Below are 16,081 nucleotides of genomic sequence, written 5' to 3' on the forward strand. Positions count from 1 at the left end.
AAAAATTCGAAATAAATTAAATTTCAAATCATAACATGATTTATATTTATCGGTACCAACAAAATTTTACCATGTCTGATTATCAAGATTTTTTTTAATCACTCTCCCTTAAACAACTTGACAAATATAACAAACGTTAATTGCTTGAAATTGCCAAAATTTTAGAATCAAAGGTTAAAAAAATCAATGAGAAAAATGAGCTAAAAAAGCGTATTGTCGAAATGATAGTCGATGATGACTTGTTGTCTCATAAAGCATCAGAAGAATACTCTAGTGCATCCACTAGCCAATCAGAATTTAGTGATAAAGATAAGTTAGAAATCCAGTTAAAATTGAAACAAATTGAGCTTGAACAAGCCCGTAGCGAAGTCCAAGAAGAACAAAATAGCCAAACATATATGGAATTCGCTCATGAAAAAGAGGATTGTTTCGATTGATGGTGTAATTCTATACATATCGGTATCAGTTTCGACAAACTGAGACAGTTTTGTCTAATTGAGGAATTTAAACGCTGTATAAGTGATGACATCAAAACTTATTTGGATGAAGAGAAATTTGAAACACTACAGAAAGCAGCTTCTCTTTCTGATGACTACACTTTAACACATAAAATAACTTTCCATAAAAAGAAATTCTTGCCATATCAGCAAAAACCTGTACCTTTTCAACCCCCTAAAGTTGAGGATTCTGCTATAAAGTCCAGCTCTCTAGTATGAAATCTTCTCAGAATCAGGATAAAACTTCATCAAAACCATCAGGGTCTGTTTGTAATTTTTATGAAAAAAAACCTCATTATGTTATATCCAATTATTGGTGTTTGAAAAAGGAAACATCTAGAGCATTTGTGTCCACATATGGACGTAGATTCACCATATCACCCGATGTTTGACCACTGATAGAAAGATTGATGTAGCTAGGGATAAATTTAAACGTTTTGTGTTTATTTGTTCTGTGTCTTTGACAAATGACACTGCTAATCCCATACCCATACATATTTACGTCATACTGAGGCAGCTCAATCATTTTTGCTTTAAGGTATACTGCCTCTAAATTCGAGTTCTATCACCGGTGAGTCTGTTATTATTCGGGGTATTGAGGGAAGTTTTGTTAATGTTCCTCTTCATTACACTTATCTAACATTATATCTAGTTTCGGATTTGGTTGTGGTTGAAGTAAGATCTACTCTGCCAATTCAGGTGTATCAGTATTGTTGGGAAACGATTTGGCTGGATGGAAAGTTCTTTGATAGATTGTTCAGACAGAGTATTCATGATTAAACTTTGTAGAATGTACGGCAACTGCCGGGAGGTCTTTTAAGTGTGAACAAGACATATGACAAAATTATGAGGCGTTTGTGTTGGCCAAAAATCAAGCAAGATATTTCTCACTTTCGCAAAATTTGTAATATATGTCAATTGGCTGGAAAACATAACCACAAAATTTTCATTACTCGTAAACCCTATTCCAACTTTCAAAGAACACCTCAGTAGTGTCATTATTGATTTGGTTAAGCCAAAAAAAACAACAAAAAAACGTATATTTAAGCACTTTCATGTGGTATGTAACGTTATTGTGACAAGATCATTTGTATTAGTTGTGTTATGTATTGTCATGATTTTTGAAATTGCATAATCTTTTTACAATTTATTGTATTGTTATCAGAGTATGTATATATATATGTAATAGCTTAGTTAAAGATTGTCTAACGCCAATTTTAATTCTCTAAAGAGGAAGGTATAATAGATTTACCGTTATACGTTTATTATAATACCTACGCTATTTTAAAGTTTTATTTTTATGCTTGTGACGTATATTCTTGGTTGTATATTGCACAATTCCCGCCTGTTCTTGGATTTGTAGAAAAGTATTGGAAGTAAGAATCAACAATATTTACGTATGTAAAACGTGCTACAACATTGTAGAAAGTTCTACAAACTCGCGTGGTTCGTATAAAAGCCGAGAGACAGTAATAGAAGATAATTACTGGTCAGCTATAGTTAGTGTGCTATAGACTACGGAAGCTATAATTGTGATTAACGCCTATTAGTTGGAAAAACTACAAAACTGGACCAGAGACGTATGTAGGTTTTGAAAATTACAAACAGTTCCATTTCAGTGAATTACTTCAGACGTTATTATTTCTACGATGACACTTAATATCTCCCTTGGGAGATAGTGAACTTGTAACTGCTGTGAGGCCAACTGAACCAACTAGTTTAAGCGAGGTGTGACAGTATGAACCCAGAACTGGTTTGCTTGTATTGGACTTGGATCGTCGATTAAATATTCAATTTTAGACCAGATAGAACATTCATTACAGTTTGTAAAACTCTTGTATATAAACCATCATTTGTAATAACTATTAGTAATAACCGCTATTATAATTTGTATTGACTTTATTTTTTTATATATAAATGTTTGTTGTGTTAAAAAAAAGGAAATAGTGTGTGTAAATTTTGTTGGCAAATAACATAAATTTTATACATATTAATATTTTACTAACATTTAGATTAAAATTTAAATTTCCGGTTATTTGAAATAGTAATAGGTGAACATACCTAACATAGTATGGAGACTCATTTGAAATAAATTATAATGCGTAACAACTTATTCGCCCAAAACAAAGAAGAGTGAATTGTCTCGCCTGTTTTTGAAGTCAGCACTAGTATCCCATGTCTAATAGTGACTCGGTATGGCCATGTGGTTCCTTCGCTCGACTCGTAATCTTATGGTTGCGGAATCAAATCACCATCACATCAAACATGGTCGCCCTTTTAGACGTTTTAATGTTATGGTAAATCCTATTATTCGTTAGTGAAAGGGTAGCACAAGAGTTAGCGGTGAGTGGGGTTGACCTGTTGCATTCTCTCTAGTCCTACACTTTTAAATTAGGGAAGGGTAGCACAGATGGCCCTCGTGAAGCTTTGCGCGAAACTAAAAAAAAACAAGATACGCCTAATAGTTCTTTTAAAGCGAATAGTAATTTTTTTACAGTTTTTGGTAAGTATGTATAGTTTACTGATACCACACAATCACATTTATCTTGAACATTATGTGCATTTATTTCTACTCGTTTGTTAAATTTTGTTCAAAACTACTCGATGGCTATTTGTGCAAGTTACTCATAATTCTGAAGTGAGAGAATACACACCCAGTAAATACCATTCACCACCAAATGGCATTGACACTCAAGTTATAAAGCTCCCATAGTTGAATTGACGAGCATGTCCAGTAACGGTATTCAAATCCCGCAACCTGAAGATTATGAGTCGAGTGTTATCAACTTTAAGCCATACGAGGTCTCGCTATCTACTTCGATACCAATGTTTATCAGAATTATATACCCTGTACATCTATTACACTAATGGTATAAATACATACGTGATTAGTCTGGTTATCAAAGTATAACCAAAGTATGTACAGAGAATATATTATTAACTTTAAATAATCATATTATGCACATATTTCACAAATTTAGAGTATGCATATGTAACGCACGTTTCTGGTTTTGAAGAATTAGGATAATGCTTGTCTGACAGTCAATAAATGCTGTTTGTTTGTTATATGCCTATATATATGTATACGTCTGCCGTCAATGCATACATACCAAAACTGTTACCGTAAGTTCACCCACTTGAGTCGATCGTTGCTTTTGTTGTTAACATATTTTAGTACTATTAAGCTGAATTCGTAACGACTAGCTAACTAAAGAGTTACTTCTCAAACTAGAGTTCTTACTACAGCCAAACAGTACATTTAGCTGTTAATCTGTCTTTTGTAGGTTGAGGTTGACCAAGAAAGTCGCTGTGAATATAGGTACTTGTGCTGTTTTTAACATTTTACGTCTTTAAAACTGAACATATTATAGATATCATCGCTCGGTCGTCTTTCTTAGAGTGTAACAATTAATTGAAGTTTAAAAATAAATTAATTCAGTTCACATTTCACCGTAATTCTATAAACAAAAATATAAATGTTTCACTATTTTATTACTTATCTGAAACTTGAAACCACTAAACTTCCTTCATGGTGATACAAAATGTAAATGTTCTACGGCAATTTTCTAGATCATGACTTTGAAGATGTATTTTTCGTTTGACATTCAGAAGTGTTTCTTATAGCAAAGCCACATCAGGCTACTTGTTGTGTCCATCGAGGGAGAATCGCACCCCTGATTTTAGCGTTGTACAACCGTATACTTACTGCTGTAAGAGTGGGTACTGAAATTCATATGCAAACGTGATGCATTGTCAGTAGTTTTTTACATTCTCCTGTTTGTAGTTCTTGTTTTCTGTTTTTCTTTGAGCTGTAATCTTTACACGTTTAATATTTATTAGTTGTGTAATTTCAATCAATATTTTTAGAAACTCATTGTGTTTAAAACAGAACGCGATTCAAAATTAACTGTTTTGTTATTGTACTTCTGTAATCATCAGCTTCTTTTTTTCTCCGTTTTTATAAATGGCCTGGCATGGCCTAGCGCGTAAGGCGTGCGACTCGTAATCCGAGGGTCGCGGGTTCGCGTCCGCGTCGCGCTAAACATGCTCGCCCTCCCAGCCGTGGGGACGTTATAATGTGACGGTCAATCCCACTATTCGTTGGTAAAAGAGTAGCCTAAGAGTTTGCGGTGGGTGGTGATGACTAGCTGCCTTCCCTCTAGTCTTACACTGTTAAATTAGGGACGGCTAGCACAGATAGCCTTGAGTAGCTTTGTGCGAAATTCCAAAACAAACAAACAAATCGTTTTTATAAATCTCAATTAATTGAAGATTGAATGAGAAACTTTTCTTGTTAACCGAAAAGTAAGTATAACTATTATTCATATTGATTGATATTGACAAATGGAAACTAAGGTAGCAATGAAACTAAGAATGCTGTAACAGGATCTTTATTCTCTCAACGTTTCGACCATAAGTCATTTTTAGAAGAGTGTGATATCGTGAAAAAAACGTGACAGTAACTTAGTTTGAAGAGTTTGGTTTGTTTTGAATTTCGCCAAAGCTATACAAGGGCTATCTGCGCAGTTTGAAGAGAAAGCAAGAATTTTATTTTCCTGCTCTTCTCAACTGGGATGGTCGAGAACTATTGTTCCCCTTCAGTTCTGCACGTGAACTGCATTATATTTAGTGATTTTAATTTTACGTTTGACTTGTTGAATTAGACCAAAGATTGGTAAATAATAAGCATAGGAAAGCCGTGAGGAAAGTCGGAGGAAGTAGGATGAGTGTCTGCCTGTCCATCCATCGTTGAGTCGATGAAATGAGGCAAGGAGATCCAAACATTCATTCTATTTCTTACGTTTTTTATTTCGTAAATTGAATGCGTTTTATAATTTTATAATTGATTTAATTATAAATTTAATACTATTTGATTTAAGAAAATATTAATGTGATTTTGATTTCTAAGTAATTTGAATTCATTTTGTTTGAATGGGCTAACAGCTCTTTTCGGGGAGGGGGGCAAGGGTTGAGGATCCAATCGATGAGAGTTTGAGTTTTGTTGTGGGGAGGAGGAGGTAACGAACCGAAGTGCCCGAAGAAAAGTCACTTTCGCAGGGCAGATGCCCAGTAGTCTATCTGTCCTGCGCCCTGGCTGTAAGGTAATGCATGATATTATGGAATATAACATGATAATCAAGAAAAATTGTATGAAATATTTTCTGTTGGTGTGTTTTCTAAACACGGAGAACCTTGGTCCCTCGTCACTTCTCCAAATCAAAGTGCAAATATGCAAATAGACATATAATTGCTTGCTAATCAACAATTTTATTTTAATGTACTTTCACTGGAGAAACAGTGCGATCATGATGCATTGTAATGTTTTTTTTTATATCCGCCTGTGCAATTCTCATTTGCTTTCTTTATTTTAGTTACTATATTTAAAGTTATTGTATCTGCGATGCAGTTCATACATTTTACCACCTTCTAATATGGTTCGCTGCTGTCTATATCACTAATGTCGAAGATGCTTTTTGAAGAATATTTATTTAAAACTTTTAATATATAACTAATTAATAAAAATATAGCTAAGTTTCCACTTATAGTGCCACCACAATAATGATATTTCGTTGTGCACATTTTATTCTTTAAGTTGTTTGATTTATATTTATTTTGTTTCTTTTAGTTACAAAGAATTGATTATAAACATACTTAAAAAGTACATCCTTGTTTTAAGAGAGTATCTGTGGTATATGGCAGTGAAATGAATTAAAGTGTCAATTGATATCATTGTTATTTCTTTCGTTCTCCTAAGAAAATGATGTTTAAAAATTTACTCTATCTTATATAAGGATTACTGTATATAATCCTAGAATTAAACTAGGTGTTATAAAAATCAAACATGAAATAATTTACATCCATACTTAGGAAGTGTTAAAACATGCCCGACCTGAATCGACAAAAGCGATTTTCTTGGTCACTGATGGGTATTCCAATGGTGGTGATCCTCGTCCAGCAACAAAAGACCTCAGAGACCAAGGTGTCCAGATTTTTACGTTTGGCATCAGAAATGGCAATGTTCGAGAGCTGCACGACATGGCTTCAGAACCTTCGAAGGAACATTGCTACATCTTGGATAGTTTTGAAGAATTTGAAGCTTTAGCACGAAGAGCCCTCCATGAAGGTAAATTCCAATGTCGAATTTTGGTTTCAAGATGCCTATAAATGGTTTGTTCTATACTTATAGTCTTCTTAATATATTATTTTACGATTATCTAAACCAGCGTGGATTATGAATGTGTATGTTTTCTTATAGCAAAGCCACATCGGGCTATCTACTGAGTCAACCGAAGGGAATCGAACCCCTGATTTTAAAGTTGTAAATCTGAAGACTTACCGCTGTACCAGCGGGGTACGACCATGAAAGGAAACGTGTGTACAGGTTATTTCATCTTCTATGTTATATTACACTGCATACGAGGAATTTCACCAAGTATCAGGGGTCATGCTGTCTGAGCTACAACAAATATATTCTTAATACTTTCAAGAGTCACTGTAGGGTGCTACATGTATGTCATTGGTAATCTCTCTCAATACGGCCGTATCGAACTGATATACCACCTGACCACTTTGTAATTGTTCTAGTTTTGACTTTTAGTAAACGTTATATCTCTTTTACAAACAAAAAAAATCTGATTTCTTGATAAGTATTGATTTGTCAGTAAATAAATCGAGTGTTTGCTTTTGCTAGTCCAAGAATAAAGTGATTGTCATTAAAATTTAAATATTTTTCTTCATCTCAAGAATCTCGAACATTTCAAACGTTTAAATCAATTTGACCAACCGCGTAAACATTAAGTAAAGATCGAAATAAACCGAAATTATCCATTTTATTCTTTCTAGAATTATTTGAAATTCTGATACGAAACTTTTAACAGTATACAGCTATTTATACATTACTTTTATTCATTTATTATCCATTGAACGGAATCTAGCTATTATTCGCGTCATTACAAGTTGTAAATTAGTTGAGGAACGTGCAGCTCACGTTATGTTACTAAATAAATTACCCATAAGCCACTCGAGCTATTCGAGTACCTGCCTCATGAAAAATTTCTATATATTATTTATTTTACCTAATATAACTTTAACCAAATTAATGAGTTCCCTACTTTTGATACTATAGTTACTCTAATAATAAATAAAAAAGACTTAAAAACATAGAGAAGTATTTATTTAGGCCTTTTTCTGGCGTCGACTCTCAATGACATTTTAGTCTTTTTTTATACTAATGATAGTGGTGTACTAAATATTTTTATCTAATTCATAATACATCAAAGAGCATAGAATAACAACATGCAAAAAAACATAATGTCCCATAGTTATCACAATTTTATGGTTTTCTAGCTATGAACAATTAATTAAGATCCATTACAAATTCTTCCAAGTTTTTTGTTTTTGGAATTTCACGCAAAGCTACACGAGCATAATCTGCGTTAGCCGTCCATAATTTAATAGTGTAAAACAGGAAAGAAGGCAGCTAGTCATCACCACCCACCGCTAACTCTTGGGCTACTCTTTTATCAACGAATAGTGGGATTAATCGTTCTTCCAAGTTGGTCGATGTGTTTAATGTGGGAACAAAGCTTGTACTGAGAACAATGTAATATAATACATCACTTGATAAATGAACCCTTGACTTTCTATTTGTTCTAGATAATATGGTGTTAAACGTAAGAGATAATTATTAACAAATTGTGAATGAGAGGACATGACAGGTTGGATTTATTTTCTATTTGATGGTTCTATAACCAAACAAGATTGAAGACTGAAAATTATGTTTTGCCCGAACAATGAAATTATTACAAAGAGTAATTTACTTTACATTTCGTACTTACTGGAGGAGTGGTAAATAAATTAGGAAGGGGGATGCCTAGAGAAAGGAATTACATTTCTCACATTAGGATACATTTAGGATTTTTTTAAATATTTCTTTATGAAATTAAGAAATTAAAACTATACTAATTAATCTAATATGAACTAAAAGTAATTCAATTAAATTTTGAATGTAACTCGCTACAAATATTGAAACACACACATTAAAGGATGCCCGCCCCCCCGCTAGTACAGCACTATGTCTATGAATTTACAACGCTAAAATGAGGGGTTCGATTCCCCTTGATGGGCTCAGCAGATAGCCCGATGTGGCTTTGCTATAAGAAAAAATAAACAAACAAACAAACAAAGGATTACCGTGGAGAGAGGGCTTTTGAGGTCTACCGTGCATCACTCCAAATTTCAACAAAAACATGTTTCTTAACGAGCCGTTTTTACACATATAGAAAGCTGATTTTATTCTTCACTATAAAATATGCTTTTATATATACACACTGCTGGCCAAAATCTTAAGGTCAATGAACATAACAAAAAAATATGCATTTTGCGTTGTTAGACTCAACCACATATTTGAGTAGAGCTTCGAAAGATGAAAATAAAAAAAAGAGAAATAAAAATAATTTTTTTAGCATTTAATAGAAAAAAATGTTATCACTATGAAATTAGCTTAAATACTAGCTGGACAAAAGTTTAAGACCATACCAAAAATAAGTCCTAAATAGGGTAGGAAATGTCCAACAAGATGTCTCAGTAGTGATTTGCACAGCCATCATTGCGAATAACTGCAAACATTCACTTTGGCATGGTCGATATAAGTGTTTGCAGAAGGCTGGCTGGAATGTTACTCCAAGTGGTGAAGATGGCTTCATGAAGATCATGCACTGTTAGGAATTGATCTGATTTGTAACATACTTTCTATATAATCACCTTGCACTAAATTTTGCAGGATAATAAATCATTAGAAAAACTGCATTATTATTTATTGTAAATTTGTTGGTAAACTGTTCAAGATTATTTCACCAATTACAATTTTATCCTTACAAATTAACACAAATTCATGTTACGATTGGTTATTAATGAATAGAAACATAATTACAAAACAAATCAAATATGTCACAGTAAATGACCACGACTCTCATGTTTACATTCTAAGGATAAAATAATGCAGTAATATGAAGTATTTTCCATTTCATACCTCACAATATCATTCATAAAAAATAACAACACATATGGTGAAGTTATGATTTTACCCAGACACATATTTATAAAAATACACTTATATACATGTCACCATTGGTAATATAGTAACACCAAAAACCAAACCACTGGTCAGTATTGCTAATATGATAGTCTCTCAACATACTAAAGCTTCAAGTATAAGCAAGTTTAACTATTCTAATCTATAAACAAAAAAATTGTTCATTATGCATCACTCTGTTATTTAACAAGCTTCTTCAATATTACAGCAAGACGGACATCATGGTACTTGGTATGCTCAGTGTAAACATACTGAGATCTCTTAGGTGTTTTTAGTACACATCTTAGTTAGGAATCAGTTTTTAAGCATCCCAGAAATGCCAGTACCACCATATGGCTTGGCATGTTGCAAGATAGTCTCTTGCATTGTTTTGTCAACAGCATGTCAGTTGCCAGGAATAAACCAACAGGGTACATCCTCCCTGATCAACTCTGTTTTTCCTGAACGTGCAATCTCAATATTGGCAATAGTTCTCACTGCCAAAGCTAAAGATTAAGTCAGTCATAATATGCAGATTATATGTTTCACTGACTGTATTAACGTAAAGCACTAACCATAAATGAACCTATAGGAAATCAACAGTTCACTTGTTTTCCTAAAGACTCCTTCTCACACAGTCCAAAAGTGCAACCAGTCCTGAATATAGTTTGTCAATGATACATCTGCCAACACTGCATTAAATGAATCAGCAGAGGAAAATTGCAACAAGTCTTTCAGCATCCTTTTTGAACATTCTGGCATTGACAAGAATAATTGATTGTAACCATAACTTGAAAGAAATTCTTCCAAAATTAATCTCTCAAAATATTACAGTATCAATTATGAAATTTACCCTGTCATAGTACTTACCAAAGATGAAACTAGCCAAAGAACCTGAAGCAATTAAGCCAGCCTCCAGTAATGTGTCAGAAAAACTTGATGCATTAGGTTTTCCTGATCATTTTTTGATAACATGTCAAGTGAAATGTTCTAATCAACTTAATGTGCTTTTAAAACTTGTTCAGGTCTTTCCAAGCAAAAGGACATGCTTTCAGATATATTCCTAAATAATATTTGATGAAATGTATTTCTGTTTGACCCCACGTATTGTTTCTTCTATATATCCCAGACACTTGCATAGTTTTATAATCTGTGATTGCTTTTTCAATGACTGAATAATAGTCAAGTGTTGTAAGGTATCTTACCAGTAAGAGAATGAATCCTGCCCAATTAGATACCTATTATCATGATTCACTCCTGAGTATCTCACTCAAAATTCAAGTTAAATAGTGCACGTTTTTCATCTTTTACTGCATTTTCGCTATCACTACTTGTCAACTCTAAACTATGGGACTTTAACATCGTGTAATGTAATATTCTGGTAATAAATCCTGACTGAGTCAATTTTAGGGAATGTTGTCTACTCTTGAGAACTGGTGATATTTATGCACATGTACCACCACAATCCTCTGGACTACCATTAGTATCTTGCATCATGATTTGATGGACTATGTGCACCACAAATATTCCAGTTAAATCATTCAAAAGCTACTCAAAATTGTCAATTCCTGAATGGAAGATTGGAGGCACATGTGAAACACAAATAATCTTATTGGCTAAAACACTTGATTTTTCTTCAATGGCTGTCTCCAACTCAAAATAATATGAACAACTCTCACACTGTTCCATTCTATTCAATAAGATGATACAGGTGATAGGGTCACACAGATCAGTATGTACTTTGGGATCTTCTACTCATTATTAGTTGCTATCCTGCAAATGTTCTGTCCTATTGAATTTACTAAATGATATACTTTTTATGCTTGGATTTGGTTTTACATCTCTGATGTAACTGAGGAATTTCACTAGTTGGGAAGGTAATACACCCTCAATGTTCTCCAGATCGTCAGCTGTTAGTGACCATTTCAGTTTAACTGAGGTTTGTAAGCCATCAAGCATTTCCTGATGTAGATACATCCCTGTATCTTTAACCATGAACATGAAGCCAAATACATATACATATTTTATTGCTGTATTAATGTCAACATGAGAATTATATACAATATAAAATTGGAATTTTCCTATATTAACAAGTGTACAGAAAGATGGACTGTCCTTTGTTTTGTATCCTTTTCAAACTTACTTTTCAGCTTTTGTCCTTGACAAATTGTATTTTGTTCACACACACTAAAATGTAAAATTAAAATATACAAGATCAACAAGTTTGATTATCATGTGCTGTTTTCAGCTTGGCATGATCAGGGAACATCTTAAAGTGGGCTTCTTCTAATTATGTTAAATTTAATCTTCCTTCATCATTAGAGCTTTTTCATCTTTCTGGTTTTTGTAAGAACTTATTCCGACATGACTTTTAACATGTAGTCTCAGAGACAAAGAGACCATATCCTCTTACTGTTATGAGGAGTTCCTCGTCCCCTACTTTCTCAGCTGTTTCCAAAACAGTTCGCCACCCATTAAATTCAAAGTGAGATATCCTTTCTATCACCCATGATCCTTTGACATTCAGCTTCCTTTATTATTCTTAATTGGAAAAACAAATGCAATTTGGTTTGAAATGTATTTTTAATCAAAAAGTTGAATTTTTTTACTAGTTCTTGGCACTCATGATGATTGAGGTGGATCTGATAGTTCTACCAAGCGATATTCATGGTAAATTGCTAGTAGCTTCTCTGTGATATCTGTGATGTTCTTCAACAACATGTGTCTGCCATTCTATGAACTGAAGTTAATAATTGGGAAAGAATTTTACACCGAATGGCTTAGGCTTTGTAAAGTCTATTTTCACAATCCTTAGAATTAGACAGGATTTCTTGTGGTCAATATTGCAAGTCTGGGACATGGACTATGCATATTGTCCGTGTCAGTGAACCTTCAATGACACCAACTCATTCTCCCTTCTGGGATGGGCCTGAATCTCCACTAGGTATTGCTTACTGGCTTGACTGAGACATCATTTGTAAAAAAAAACAACTCTGAACACGATATATATCTAACACAACTTGACTATGCTATGCATCTGCAGAGAGAAAATACAAGAATTAGAAATTATATCTATTTTAAAATAAACAGGAATAAAATGAACCTGCAAAAGACAAAATAACCAGATAAACAAATAAAACTTTAAAACAAATCTTATTTTCATTGGATCCCTTTCCTGTTTGAAGTGCGATCGCTTTGTTGTTAGGTGCGATATTAATGTGATTCTCATGTCAAATGAAAGCTGTCTGTCAATTAAATACCATTTCATATACTTTTCACAGAGTATTCCATACATATTTATTCTTGAGATAACAACAATCAAAATAAGACTCATCTTCATGTCATCAATACGAAAGACTATGATATGACCTCCTTGAAGTTCTACAATTCATGCACTGATAAAAATGCAAATAATTTTAAGCATACGTGATGGTAATAATGAATGATACATTTGATATATTATTTATGCCTTTTATAGGCAACTTCTCTGATTGACAAAGTATTATGGTTATCAAATTATGCATCCCACCAAACATGTTTGCTCTTTCAGTTGCAAAAGAGTAACTCAAGAGTTGGCGGTGGGTTGTGATGACTAGCCGCCTTCCTCTAGTCTTACACTACTAAATTAGGGACAACTAGCGCAAATAGCCTTGGCATAACTTTGCACAAAATTCCAAAACAAACAAACAATCAATCAAATGGCACTTGAGATCAAGTAGCATAAGATGCACACAAGGGTATCTCTATCTGTTCATAACAGGCTGTACATCCCAGAATTTTCAATATTAACGTTCTATTTCATGCTTTGGACATCTTAAAACTTCTAAAGGGTGTAAACTTGTTGGGATGTCCAGGAAGAGATGCACTGTGGACCCCACAAACCCATAGCCTATAATGTCCTAAAATATTTCCAAATCATTTATTGCTTTTTATTCACTCTAGGCCCAATGTGTTCATTTGTGATGGTTAGCCTTTTGTGATGCTTGTTAAACATGCAAATAAAGAATGTTATCTAATGTTTAAAATACTGGAACAAACATTTATTACAGAATATTTTTGTCATATTTGTAAATGCAGTCACAGTTTCTAAGAAATATATCATAACAGTGAAACTTCCTTTGAAACTTGCACAAATCATCTTTTTCAGATCTTCAAATAGGAAATTACCTCCCTCAGAAACCTGAAGCCTGTTTTCGGTTGTGTCAGGAAGGATCCAAATCATGTTGAGACACAAAAGCACAATGCACATGTGGGACTCACACAGGACATTATGCTTGTCTCTGTCAACCAGGATATTATGGAACAGGACTTCAAGGCAACTGTAAACGTAAGATATTTAAACATTTATACGTATTACCTTCAGACAACGTTCTGAGAAAATACTAAATTTAACTCGAGAACTGTGTTACTAACATATGACTTTACTGCAATGTCAGATATTGAGGATTATTTTGCTATAATGGAATGGCCAATACTGGTTAATCTGGCTTTTTCTATTGAACATTTGAGATTCAAAGCTTACTCATCCTAGTCAGCAAAGAACAAATACTCTTACACCCAGTTAGTAAAAATAAAAAGTTATCTGGAAGTTATAACAATGTGACAATGTCATATATTTATGAAAATCAACAACTAAATGTATATTCATTGTATTTTTGAAAATTGGTTTTAATGGCAAATAAACCTCTACCATGAAAACTCTTGCTTTCAGGTTTACAGTCTTTTTCCATTTCAAATAGATCAAATGATAAGGAGTGTTATTTGAAAGAAAGTTATAAACCATTAGGTTCTGGGCAGGTCCTATAAGGTCAAGGGATGTACACAAAAGATACAAATATATAAAACATCCTCAGTTTTTCACAAAAATTTCTAAAGCAGCACTTGTAACTATTCTACCAGTGGACCAACTTTACTTTTCTGCTCAACATGTGGAATAATTATTGTAGATGGTGATTTCAGAGCTTCAGAAAGTTTCACATTCTGTAGGTCTAATATATCACCTATTCAGTGTATATTTATGTATTGGCTCTATTGCCATAAAAGTAAAATTTGCCCCTGGAGTGGTCAGCAAAATAAAATTCCATCATAATCCTGAAACCATCAATGATAACTCTTTCACAATAATTATCTTCTATTTTCTTGCAGTGTTTAAGGCTCCAAAAACACAATGTCAGAATGCTGCTCACAACTGGCTGGCTGAAAACAGAGATAGTCAGAAGTGTTGAGACTTTGATCTTAAATACAGTAAGTCAGGATTAAAAATGCATGGCCAAATGAACTTTTGACTAATCAGAACAAATTCTGTTGAGAGTGTGGGTTAAAACTATAATTTCCCAATTGTAGAAGTGCTGTGCCGTAAAACTGACTAATGGATTAAGCACTGTTTCTACAAACTTATTTGTACTCCAATGTATTCTGTCTGCAGGACATCATTACTATGACCTGTGGACAGCTTAGCGTATTGTGGCATCCTTGGGCCTTGTGCTTAATCTATACCTTACATGTACTCTCACAGGTGGGCCACAGCAGTAACAATGGTCCACAGTAATTCTAGAGCCCCTTCACATTTGTTCCACTACCAACTGTTTGTTAAACAAAGCACATCCAATTTCCACTTGGAAAAAATAATGAAGCAAGACTGTAGAGTTAAGTACCCATACTTGTGACCAAACTAAGTTGAACACTCAACCTAATTTTCTAAATATGGTATACATTAACCTCAACATATTGGATTTCTTTATATACAAATTTAGTACTGAAAAGATCAACTACAAAACTATGCCATTAAAGAGTTACTTCTCTCCTCTGGCACAACATACTGAAATAATGTTTCAAAAATATTAAGAAAGCTACGTACTTTTGAAATATTTCAATCTACATGATCATAAAAGATTCAACCATATCTAACAGAACATTGGTTACCAAAGTTTAAATGTGTTATGTCACATCCAACTGTGAATTCTACTTTCTACAGAAAGTGCTACTTACTCAAGAACACTTCACTTCAAGCAACAGAAATATTCCAGGTGAACATCTACAAAATAAATCAGAACATGTTTTTATGCAGAAATGGCCAGAGACTATTCATTACTATTATCTCTTTCCATAAACTTTATTACCTTTCAAATGTTTCGATTTTGAAACAATTTCACATTGACATTAATAAAAACAGCAAACACACTGTGATTTCAAAAAAGCACTTCACAAGTCAGTAACCACAGACAACTTCATAAGATGGGGTCAAAACACACAGATAAAATTCCTGAATTTTCATTTAAAATTTGCCTATTAGTAGTGTTCTCATTAAGTGACTTATTCTGTTTAATACAGCAATCAATACCTGAGATTTAGGTGTTGGGGAAAATGGGAGCACCCCCAGAAATCCCACTTTCATGGCCAGGGCACTGAATAACCTACCCAAACTGTGCTTGGAAGTAGCTGGAAAGAAAATCAAGGTTATTAATACATACTGGAATAGAACACATGTGGCTTAAGGCAAGGACATAGAGGT

The 16,081-nt window shown here is 33.6% G+C and overlaps 2 protein-coding genes across 8 annotated transcripts in view; one reads left to right on the forward strand and one right to left on the reverse strand.

Annotated features, from left to right (window-relative positions):
- LOC143244794 (sushi, von Willebrand factor type A, EGF and pentraxin domain-containing protein 1-like) overlaps positions 1 to 14,268 on the forward strand; it is a 33,739-nt gene extending 19,471 nt beyond the window's left edge. The window contains exons 2-3 of one of the 2 annotated variants that reach the window (XM_076490130.1): positions 6,366 to 6,621; positions 6,754 to 7,212. In XM_076490130.1, the coding sequence (XP_076346245.1) occupies positions 6,366 to 6,621; positions 6,754 to 6,779 (282 nt within the window). In that variant the 3' untranslated portion in view covers positions 6,780 to 7,212. Of the gene's footprint in view, positions 1 to 6,365; positions 6,622 to 6,753; positions 7,213 to 13,717 lie in introns of those variants that run through there. The other variant, XM_076490129.1, reaches the window with a different exon arrangement.
- LOC143244793 (general transcription factor II-I repeat domain-containing protein 2A-like) overlaps positions 1 to 16,081 on the reverse strand; it is a 41,078-nt gene that overhangs the window by 11,890 nt on the left and 13,107 nt on the right. For 4 of the 6 annotated variants that reach the window (XM_076490127.1, XM_076490126.1, XM_076490128.1 and 1 more), the window contains exon 3: positions 9,036 to 9,214. Coding sequence is in view for 1 of the 6 variants with exons in the window: in XM_076490128.1 (XP_076346243.1) it covers positions 9,036 to 9,211 (176 nt within the window). In the remaining 5 variants the exon portion in view is untranslated. Of the gene's footprint in view, positions 1 to 9,035; positions 12,608 to 13,737; positions 13,878 to 16,081 lie in introns of those variants that run through there. The other 2 variants (XM_076490123.1, XM_076490122.1) reach the window with 2 other exon arrangements.

Source organism: Tachypleus tridentatus, chromosome 2 (assembly GCF_004210375.1).
Source record: "Tachypleus tridentatus isolate NWPU-2018 chromosome 2, ASM421037v1, whole genome shotgun sequence".
Lineage (NCBI taxonomy): Eukaryota > Metazoa > Arthropoda > Merostomata > Xiphosura > Limulidae > Tachypleus > Tachypleus tridentatus.